The 12,135-nt window shown below is 39.4% G+C and overlaps 1 protein-coding gene across 1 annotated transcript; it reads left to right on the plus strand.

Annotated features, from left to right (window-relative positions):
* Positions 1 to 342: 342 nt before the first annotated feature.
* Positions 343 to 11,179, plus strand: paqr7b (progestin and adipoQ receptor family member VII, b). The gene is made up of 2 exons (XM_058083648.2): positions 343 to 495; positions 7,373 to 11,179. Exon 2 carries the CDS (start codon positions 7,379 to 7,381, stop codon positions 8,435 to 8,437), a length of 1,059 nt encoding a protein of 352 aa, XP_057939631.1. The 5' UTR covers positions 343 to 495; positions 7,373 to 7,378; the 3' UTR covers positions 8,438 to 11,179.
* The last annotated feature ends 956 nt before the right edge of the window (positions 11,180 to 12,135 follow it).

Below are 12,135 nucleotides of genomic sequence, written 5' to 3' on the forward strand. Positions count from 1 at the left end.
GAAAATGGATTTAGTTATGGTATGGTAACACTTGGTGCACAATTCAGGAGTCTTATCACAATTACTTGATAATTTACTACTTACTTTAATATACAGTACATATATATGCTACAAATTAATATGAGAGACATGTTCAACTGCAATAGGTGATGCACTTGATGACCTCCCCTATGATGGAAGTGTCATCTTAGTGCTGCAAATCATTTGGCTGTGTAAAAACGTCTCGGTTGAGTGGGCGGGCTGATTTAGCCAGACCCCTAAGTCTCATTGGCGGAAACGAAACATGCCGCTCACCTCTCATTGGTTGGATGAGCCGTGTGTCAAAAAAGCCTTGACATCCTTGCGGACGAGGAGTCTGCGCGGTGCGGTGCGGCCAAAGCACTGTCCCTCTCACGGCCATCCTCTATCCGTGTAACTCGTCGCACAATGTTTTTAATATTTCATCAGGCTGTATGTCCTTCGTAAGACTTTGGTTTGACTCCACCATTTTTTCAGGTAGGTGAGTCTTTTTTCTGGCTCGTTTTTACGCTCGGAGATGATAAAAAGGGAGAGCTCCGTTGAAATACGCCCGGAGCATTCCAAGCACAGACATGTGAAGGGTTATCTCGCCAGTTCCACAGTAAACTATTCATGTGCTGAGCGAAACCAGCACCGTTAAGGGATCAGATCTGGATTTAAAAAAAAAATGCACTGCATGTTGAATTTCTACAGTCGATCAGGTGCGCGATTTGCCAAAGAGTACCACCAATTCAACAGGCCCGGGTCTTTGTAGCTACGGTCTATGTTAGTATCATTCCTGGTTATATTCCACCATTTTTTCTTGCTTATAAATTATTTAAAAAGAGTGCACACAACCTTTTGTTGAGAAAAAAGGGTGTGGACGTCGGATGGATAATGTTACGTAATCTTCTACCATTCATCACTATACGCCTTTTCCTCTTGGTGCCCCCCAACACACACACACACATACCTCTGGGAAATCGAGTGCTTATTGCCATTGCATTCTCTTATGATCGATATTAAAACCGTATAAATATAAACTGTTCTCACCCCTTTAATTGAATGAGATCCTATGCAGCAACAGTTTAAAATCTGCTTTTAGGGCAAATATAAATGATATCTTCCATGCCCCTGGCCATACTCCTAAAGTTTATGTTGAATTTAGCCGTAATAATACCCATTACCCCACAACTGTGAATATAAAACAACTTTTTCCAAGCATTTCTAAGATTTTAAAGATAAGAGTTCTTTTAAATATGTAGCACACGCGACTAATGAATGTAACACGCTAGCTAAGTGAATGTGTAACAACAGAAATAGCACATTAGCATTTTGTCAAATGTTCTTGTTCATGTGATATTCCTTCTTCTACTTATTAAAATTATTCCAGTATTAGTATACAGTCCAATATACATCATACTAAATAGCACCTTTTCTCAAGTTTCACAGTAATAAGTGCATTTAATTATCAATTATGATACTGATAGCCATATCCGGTTAGCATTACAGCTGTTAGGTTAGCTAGCTTAGCTTAGCTAAATTCACAAGGTGTCATTATTTTTTTATTGTACATACAAGCGGTGTGGCTAAACGGCCAATATTCACACACATACATCATTGTATGCTACTCAAATATATCATACACAATTAACTCTCACCTGTAACAACAGAAATAGCACATTAGCATTTTGTCACATGTTCTTGTTCATGTGATATTCCTTCTTCTACTTATTAAAATTATTCCAATATTAGTAGACAATCCAATATACATCATACTAATAGCACCATATCTTACATTTCACAGTAATAAGTGCATTTAATTATCAATTATGATACTGATAGCATTACATCTGTTAGCTTAGATTAGCTTAGCTACATTCACAAGGTGTCATTATTTTTTTATTGTACATACAAGCGGTGTGGCTAAACGGCCAATATTCACACGCGTACATCACTGCTGCTACTCAAATATATCATACACAATTAACTCTCACTTGTAACAACAGAAATAGCACATTAATCGCATTTTAGCAATTAGTCTCACATGTGCTCTTGTTTAACGTGATACTCACAGAACTACATTATGTAGAAAACTCATGAGCTGTACGTTTTTGTCGCTGTGAGTCCGCCATCTTGTGTAGCACAACCTTGTTCATTTGCGACTTTCGACGTTTTTACTGATGGTTTCAGAAATTGTGGACGCGATAAGTCATTTAATGCCCTACTGTGCTACACAAGTTGTGCTACACAAGATGGCGGCGTGCAGATTTTTGGAGAACAGCACATGTTTTAACAATGCAACTGTTAAGTTTACATTTTCTTATATTTATATTTTCTTATATATCCTTATATTTGTTGTTAACTTGTACAACTTGTCCAGCGGGTATCGGCTACATCTCTTCTGGTCACTGTGGTGTATGAGTGGTACTCACTTGTTTAGAAGTTCATTGACGATCCTTCATTTATCACGTTTAATTGGTTCCAGGCCGGACTGATAAGTAAATTTAGTAAGTAAGTTTTAGTAAGTAACATTCCTTACTTTCTAAATCAAATATTTTTGTTGTTAAAACATAGAAAACCTGTCGCCATCTTCAAAATATGTTTTTTTTTTTAAATATTAGAGCCCTCTGTACACCCATATAGTCACCTTTACGCTTGTATTGCCCAATATGGCAGATATAATCAGAGAAAATAAGCCATTTAGCATGCTTTGCTGCACCAGTTTTGTAAATGGTGCTAAAATTACATGTTTAGTATTTACATAGTGATTATTTGCTTGAAAAGCATGCTGGGAGCTGGCAGCACTCTCGTCACTGGGAGTGATGCCAGCTTCTGTGCATGCTTTGTGTATGTGTTGTGTACCTGTTGAGTGTTAAGTTGCTGTGTGATGGTTTTAGCATTACTTTCTTTATGAGACTGTACGTCAGACTGTTATAGTAAGTAATGACCTCCTGTTGGTTGATGAGTTAGTTACTTGGTTGAATCATGATTCTGGACTGAATACTTGGACTTGGACCCGGACTCGGGGAGGTCCCTTTGAGTTGTGTTTGAGACCTCTGATTTAAACAAAACACTCATTGAACACCCATCTTTTGTGCCATGTGTGTACCCTTTATCCTCATTATTGTAACTGCCACACATGTAAAAAATATTGAAACATTAAATCAATAAACCCTCCATGTGTCAGCTAGCTAGCCACTGGCTGGCTTTTTAGTCATTGCCAAAAGTTTTGAGATTGACACAAATATTAATTTAATATTAACAGCAATTAATTACAAAGTCCATCTTTGTCATGAAAACGAACTTAATCCCCCAAAACATTTCCACAGTATTTCAGCCCTGCCACAAAAGGACCAGCTGATCTGTTAGTGATACTCTGGTTGACATAGGTGAGTGTTGACATGAACAAAGGCTGGTGAAGATGCTATCATCGTGATTGAGTGAGTAGGGGTGGTGCTTGAAATCTTTTTCTTTCGTCTGTTAGCCACGGTCGCCTACAAGGAAACACATAGTGCTTCACTTAAACCAACCATTTATGAAATTTACTAATAACTTCATAGAGAGAGGTTGATTTGCTTTGAAAAAAGGTTTCAGGGTCCCCAACAAAGTCCAGGAAGCATCTGGACAGTCTTCAAAATTTGATTTACGGGATTAGGACACCACCAGTGCGCGCCTGCTCAGGAATGTTAGCATATAGTAGGTATGAGTACATCTGCATGCGCATAGAAGACACAGAATGTTGTCCTGCAAAAGATACAGTCATTGGACACTTGAAGACTGGAGTAAAACCATTTTCTCTTATGAACTCCCTTTCTGATAGTTTGGGGGGCGGCCAGGAGAAAGTTTGTCCAGATAAGACAATGCGAGCACGACCATCACTCTTGTGTCAGACCAACAGTCAAAACATCCTGTGACATGCAGAGTTGCTTCTTTAGCCCAGGAAGTGGCCTCACTCACAATTTTGCCAAAGAAAACAAGCATGGATAAAGAATGGTACCAAAACAACACCAAAGCAGCTTCTCTCAACCATCCAAGATGAGTTTGGTGACAAATAATTCTACGTGATATATCCGTGGCTTTGGGAACAACATAATAACTATCTGAAAACTGAAACAGCAGACTTTGTGAAAATCAATACTCATGTGTCATTCTCAAAACCTTTGTACAGGACTGTACATCCAAAATGTCAGACATATTGTCACATTGATATTACTGTAAGAGTTGTGCAAAGACAAAGAAGTAGTATATTACTAATAGTATATTATTGTACGGTCACAAGAGGGCAGCAAATGGCAATACAATTATATGATGGCTCTTGGCCATACCTATATATGTTTATGAAATAACCAAATAATACAATCTAGTAATCCGATAATAACACCAAAATATACTGTACATATATTTGATACAATGTCAGCTATATGTTTTGTTGGTGTCCCATGCAGAAGCCATGTTTATATTAATGACTGAACCATTTGCTGTCTGGAACAGGGGGGAGGTAAACTCAAAATGATGATACATTTCGAATATATACATATTTCTATTTTAATGTCAACCAAACCTTAATACAGGGGTCTCAAACACGCACCCCGTGGGCCAAATGTGACCTGCAGGACACTAGTTTGAGGCCCCTGCCTTGATATGAAAGTTTAATGTTAGTGCGGCCCGCGCAAGTTTGATATGGATGCTGTATGGCAGGGGTAGGGAACCTATGGCTCGGGAGCCAGGTAGGGCTCTTTTGATGACTGTATCTGGCTCTCAAGCATTTCTTACCACAATAAAAATGTATTTTTGCTAACATTTTAAAGTAAACCATCACAGAAATGACTGTTAAAAATAATATTCAAAATCAACAACTTTCTTATGCATTTTAATTCGTCCATCTATATTCTGCTGCAATACAGCCAACCATATCTATCTTTCCTGATGATATTTTCCAGGTCAAACACCAAAACTTGATTATTACTGGGTAATGCTGTAGTCTACCTCGGTCATTGAGATGTCAAAAAAAAATGTAAATGTAAACTTTCCTCCTTTAGTCAAATAGCTAAAGCTGCAGAACCAAGCCTTCTGACAAAGATGGCCAAAAGAATGAAATACGTCTACGGAGTACGGTGCAAAACTATGCAGCAGCAGAAGTTGTATTAATGGCAACAAGTATTTGATTTATTATTAGACACTGCGCTGCTCACGAAAGTGTGCTGGCCACACCCCATTGGCGTGGGGTAGTGTGCCTGGTCTACACAATTAGAGCCCATTATATCTAAAACTGTTGGTCTTACATAAAAATGCACACATTTTATTGCATTCAATGTTTAAAAAAATGAATATGGCTCTCACAGATACACATTTTAAAATATCTGGCCTTCATGGCTCTCTTCGCCAAAAAGGTTCCCGACCCCTGCTGTATGGTATCATGTACCCAGAAAAATTATTACGTTTGATTAATGTTAATGTAGTTATCCTCCCTATCTGTGTGGAAGTGGTAAGTTTTTGGCTATTTAAGTTTAAAGGAAATAACTTGAAGGCTACCGTTTAGGTCGCTAGCTCTCTAGTTTGCGAGTTAGCATGTGTCTCAAGACCCTGCAGTTGCGCAATATGTTGTAAATAAAAATAGTATAAATGTGACTATAGTCGTGTTTTGTCATGTCTACAGGGCTCTAATAATGCTTTGTTCATTTTAATCTGGAAAAAAATAATTTGTCTACCCACCAACTATATGTGGTTTCTTAAGTTTTTATTATTTGCCGTTTTATTATTATTATTATATTTATTTATTACTGATTGATTGATTTTCTTTATTCTTGATTTGTTTATTTATTTTCATCTTATTTTGTGGAGAAAAATAAAAATTAAGATATTTGAGAACAGTGGAATGTTTTATCAGAGCTTTTATTGTAGAAAATCGGAACCAAAGCACTGAAAAAGTTTGTATATTTTTCTGTTTTTAATAAATGCGTTTTTTTTTTCGTTTTTTTTTGGAAAACCTGATGCGGCCCAGCTTTGCCCAGACCCTAGCGCCTTAATAGGTTCTTGTTATGCATGTTTGCTACTATCTTTGTAATCCAGAAACTGAATTATAGTTTCATTTTGCAGAACTGGAATGTTGCATTTATGTGTGAAATTAATCTGAAAAGTGGTGGGGTCGGACTGCGTGTGTGTGGGCGCCTGAAGTGTGGACGAAAGATGAAAAGCCCCATTGAGACAAATGATGAATGTGAGCGAGTGCAAATCTTTAGGGTCAGGGTTGGAATAATAGGAAACATAACTTTTTGTTATTTATTCAACCAACTCTACATTTGCAATTTTGCTCATGTTAATTGCTTTTTCTTGAAAAAGGCAGCAAGAAAGTGTTTTCTCCAGTCTAAGAATTGTGTACCTAAACTGAGAAAATGTCTTAAATGTCTTAAAACGCTTTAATGTGTTATTTTGTACAGACCGAGTGTAGTAGTTAGTGGTGTAGGTTTTTTGTCATGTGTATATAAAATTATTGTGATTTTTGGTTGCAATCTGGCACCTTTAATAAGAATGGTTGTGCAATTTGTGCGAAATATTTTATATTTTATATCTTTGGAACACCAGAGTTTTTTCACCAGTTTTTGTTTGTTTGCAATTTTCCAAACAGTTCGCGGGCTGGGCTCACACTGGCCAAGCAACCATTGGCCAATGAACTGCTCTGCTTGATGAAATGCACCAGGCAGAAGAAATAGAAATAGAAATAGATTTTTTTCTTATTTTAACCTTGTATTGGTACTTGCCTTGCACATTTCTTAAGGATATCTTGTGAGTGTTAAGTTGCTGTGTGATGATTTTAGCATTCTTTGTAAGATAACACTGTGAGTCAGACTGACCAAAACTCATATCCCGATATATTTAGGTAGAATATTGATATTAGGATGTAAAAATCGATATTTTTTTCCGTAAACATAATTTTGCCAAAGGTCAAAGCCAAATAAGTGTGCAATGTTTTATGTAAACAATATTAGAGATATTGGCCAATATTAGCCAATATAGAAAAAGTAAAAAAACTACTATTCAATCTTCAGTGCAATAGTGGTGCACTCACGATAGTCTCTGCAGCCGGGTTAGCGCCGTTAGCGCTTCCATCTCACGCTCCCCATGACGATAGCCGGTAGACCTTTATACTGTCTTTTTGCTGTTCTCTCCCACTATGCTGCCTCTCTACCTCCATAGTTTTGTGGGGATGTCCCATCATTTGACATAACGTGTTATAAGTTTAACGAGTAATAAGTTTATGGAATCAGCAGCATGTGCTCTGACAAGAACAGGGCAGGAAAAAGAAATAAAAAAAATGAAAAAATTGTGCAGTATTTTTTGCATACTTCTTATAGCCGTCTTCCCCTTTTTGTAGATTGCTATGGCGACGGTGGTGATGGAGCAGATCGGCCGCTTGTTCATCAACGCCCAGCAGCTGCGTCAGATCCCTCAGCTGCTCGAGTCGGCCTTCCCCACGCTGCCTTGCACCGTCAAGGTGACCGACGTTCCCTGGGTGTTCCAAGAGCGTCACATCCTCACCGGCTACAGGCAGCCGGACCAAAGCTGGCGCTATTACTTCCTCACCCTCTTCCAAAGGCACAACGAGACCATTAACGTATGGACCCATCTCTTGGCCGCCCTGGTCATCTTGGTGAAGTGGCAGGAGATCTCAGAGACGGTGGATTTTTTGCGAGACCCTCACGCTCAGCCCCTCTTCCTCATTCTCCTCGCGGCCTTCACCTACCTCTCCTTCAGTGCGCTCGCTCATCTCTTGTCTGCCAAGTCCGAGCTCTCCCACTACACTTTCTACTTCCTGGATTATGTCGGGGTTGCCGTCTACCAGTACGGCAGCGCGTTGGCACACTACTACTATGCCATCGAGGAGACTTGGCACGCCAGGGTGCAAGGGCTCTTCTTACCTGCCGCTGCTTTCTTAGCCTGGCTTACGTGCTTTGGCTGCTGCTACGGTAAATATGCTAGTCCCGCCTTGCCTAAGCTTACTCACAAGCTTTTCCAAGTGGTGCCCTCGGCCTTGGCTTACTGTTTGGACATCAGCCCTGTCGTTCACCGCATCTACACCTGCTACCAGGAAGGCTGCTCCGACCCGGTGGTGGCGTACCACCTCTACCATGTGCTCTTTTTCCTCATCAGCGCCTACTTCTTCTCCTGGCCCCACCCGGAGAGCTGGTTCCCGGGAAAGTGCGACTTCATTGGTCAGGGCCACCAAATCTTTCACGTGTTTGTGATGGTTTGCACCCTGATGCAGATCGAAGCGCTGCGAATAGACTTCACCGAGCGGAGGCCGCTGTACGAGCGACTTCACGGCGATCTGGCTCACGACGCCATCGCGCTCTTCATCTTCACCACCTGCTGCAGCGCTCTGACTGCTTTTTACGTGCGCAAACGTGTGCATGCTTCTCTCCATGAGAAAGACCATTAAAGAAGGCGACGTTATAACTCCCAAGTTGATCTTCGGTGACCGGTCATTTTTATGTTTTATCATCTTAACTGTTTGTGACGGTAGCCTCTGTAACAGAGAAATAACATCATCAGAGCTGGGACTGGAGTTACGGTGATAAGTCTCCTTTTACACAGAACTCAGCAAAAGTGGGATCTTTCAGGACCGGTTAGCATCTGGTTGCCGGATAGCAACACTAGCCACGTATACATGGACCCAAATATTCCAATTCCATTCCGGTTATTTGCTCAAACGGAAAGAATCTAACCTTTGTATACACCTCATTTCGAAAGAAAAGTGCCAATCCGAATGAATATATAATGGGATTCCCAGGGGTGGAATATTCCTTTCCCCAATCCGATTGAGGTATCTTGTACCCGCTCAAACGGAAAGTTGTCAGACTGTGTTCTTCTTCTTCTGTTGTTTATTGGCGGTTGGCAAGCAGCTTTCGTGTGCATTAGCGCCATCTGTGGAACAGAATCTAAACCCTTCTATACGCCATTCACAAGTCCAGTTTTATTAAAAAAGAAAATACATATCTATATAAAACATGTGCCAAGCTTAATTATAAAATATTAGCAAGATTGAACTTTATCTTTTCCTGTTCCCGGGTGCGTTCTTTCAGCGAATGCTGAGATATGACGTAACACACAGCTCCAGACGTTCTTCGGTTTCAAAAAATGGAGGCGAGCAATCGGCACTGGACTGCTGCGGATTTTTTTATTTTTTTAATTCAAACAAAATTTCAAGAGTGGACGAAGGAAAAACTGGCAATACGGAGTTATTCCAACAAGTGAAAGAAAAACTGGAGGAAGTCGGTATCACGTGATGTTGGTGTTTACGCTTTACTGGGCATGCCCCATTGACTATTCTGGTTGATTATAGAGGCGCATGTAGACACGCCATTGGAATATTCCTTTCCATGTATACCATTGCTTTCGGAAAAGTCATTCGGAAAGAGAAAAACTCCTCATGTAAACGTGGCTACTGGGGGGGGGAAAGAACGAGTGTCTGGTGTGAAACTTGTCCGACCATTACTGTATTTCCTTTCACACAGGGGCCGTCCTTCCTCTGTTACGTTCTTTATACTAACTCAGATGGCAGTCTATTGGTGGAACAACAGAGACGCAGACAAAAGGCAGAGAAAGTGGCGTTCACCCCATCTTTTTCTAATATTCAAAGTTTTAAAAATTCTTCATTATCAGTTAAATAAAAAATATAGAGAGGATATAATCATAATAGTTACCATTATCCTAAAAGTAGCATCATAACTTTTCTGTTTACCAACTTTCCCAACCTTTGAGTCACGGTCAACAGAGTTGGCACCCCTACAGGTTTATGGGTGCATGTGAGTGGCACAAAGAAAAGCTCTGATTTGCTTTGGGAGAAGTTGTTTAGCACCACCTTCTGGTTTGCTTGTGTAAAACTCTAGACCCCTAATAAGAGAAATGTTGTTAACTGAGAATGAAGCCAATTCCGTGGATTCACTCTCACTGTTTTTTAAAAAATATATTACTGAGTACTGGCTGCACGGAGGCCAAGTGGAGATCGGGAAGACCTGGGCATCTCTGTGTGGAGTTTGCATGTTCTCCTCGTGCATGTGTGGGTTTTCTCCGGGTACTCCGGTTTCCTCCCACATTCCAAAAACATGCTAGGTTAATTGGCCACTCCAAATTGTCCATAGGTATGAATGTGAGTGTGAATGGTTGTTTGTCTATATGTGCCCTGTGATTGGCTGGCGACCAGTCCAGGGTGTACCCAGCCTCTCGCCCGAAGACAGCTGAGATAGGCTCCAGCATACCCCACGTGAACCTCGTGAGGATAAGCGGAATAGAAAAAGAACAAATGGAAAAAATTGCGGAAAACCAATATTCCGATATTGTCCAACTCTCGATTTACGATACTGATATCAACCGATACGATACCAATACATGTAACATGACATACCTCCTGTGGTGGAATGAACATATGTGTTGTATACAGCATTTTTTTAAATATTGTTTTTTTATGATTGGGAAAAAATATCAACCGATATCAATTTTTTATGCTGTTATCGGACTGACAATTATCTGTACCGATAATTATCGGACACAGGCTAATTGTTGTAACCCATGATGTCACTTCCTGTCACTTTTCTCTGATCATGCCTCCTAAAGGTGATTATAGGGGTGTTATGTAATGTCTAGAGTGCTCTATGTTAAGGAAAAGGTATTTAGGAGGTTCTAAACAGGTTTTTTATGCTCTAACTCTTGATTTTTAAATAATAATTTATACATAATATTAATTATGAATAATTTGCCATGCAAAACAAGGGATTACTGTATTGTAGTTTTTTCCCCAGTCCCTAAAGGCCACATTTTTATATGTAATGTCTTTGTAGCATGATATGAGATCTCAACCTGGGCCAAAAATCGCATCACATCTTTGGTTGTTTCTCATACATTCAAAGTTATTAATTAACCTGAACAAAAAAAATTAATTCCTTTAATTCCATTGGAATTAGACTGATGGGCTTTTTCATATTGCCTGTGCTCATCCCAGACCAAATGAGGGCAAGTCTCGTCTTGACAAAAGTTGAAAACTTTTTGACAACCAAATATCGTACCTACTGAAAAGCTACATTTTGAGTGACATTGTCAAACGGTGTTGACGCTGGAACTCTCAAGAGAGGGATGAGAGAGACGCCTGATCTCTTTTTTGTTCCAACAATGTTGATATTTTTACTCCAAGTTCAGCTTTTGCCTTTTCACCTCCCATGATGTCAAGGCTTTCTGTGCACTGTGGTCTTTGTTAGTGTGTGATTGTGCTTTTTTTTGCTATGATTTTGTTACTGTACAAAGAAATTGTACGTGCCTCTAAGCATGTCTTTGGTATACAATGTGGATGTAATACTGTGGACGTATATAAAAGCTTTTGCTACACACGTATAAACGAGCTGTTTTCCTCCCCAAAAAACTCACCATTTATCACTTTGATCTCCACCTAATAGCACTCAGAGATAAATGCCTATTTTTCTGCAGGAATACAGCACTTTGCCATTTTGCCGCATCCTTGGAAACGTTTCATGTTTCAATGTCTTCATGCTTATCAGATTTAATAGCTACGAATACATCATTTCCTATTGCTGTACCGTTCCTCTGAAATATCCATTTGTTTTGGCTCACTGATAATGTTGCCAAGTTTTAGCTCACAAAATGTTAAATGCGATGTCAAAAAAAATATATATATATTTTCATTCACGGCAGCGCTCTCTGTTCTTGATGGTGTTTAATGAATGTGTTTTTGCAGCACTGATGGCACTACTGAAAGAATTTGGAAGATGCATTGAATGATGTCTTCATGGGAGTGCATGTCGTGGGATTTTAACCGACAATTTCATCATGCACTACCTGGATTAACACTGTATATACTGTGGCTGACTATGTTGGCTATGTTTACATGCATGATTTTTTTTTATACTATTACTGTCTGTACTTTTTTTGTATTCATATTTGATCACATCTTAATTCATTCAGTTGGAAAAGCGATTCTCTTTTGGTGCATCTAATACATACATTGGAACATTTTCTAAAGTTTAAGCCAGGTATTTATTTTAATTTAATTTATAAATGCACTTTTACCATTGTTTGAGTAATTGAGCAGATTTGTGAGCAGTATTTTTTTTTTTACTGCAAATACAT

This window comes from Doryrhamphus excisus, linkage group LG17 (assembly GCF_037039965.1).
Source record: "Doryrhamphus excisus strain RoL-2023G ecotype Guam linkage group LG17, RoL_Dexc_Guam_v1.1, whole genome shotgun sequence".
NCBI lineage: Eukaryota > Metazoa > Chordata > Actinopteri > Syngnathiformes > Syngnathidae > Doryrhamphus > Doryrhamphus excisus.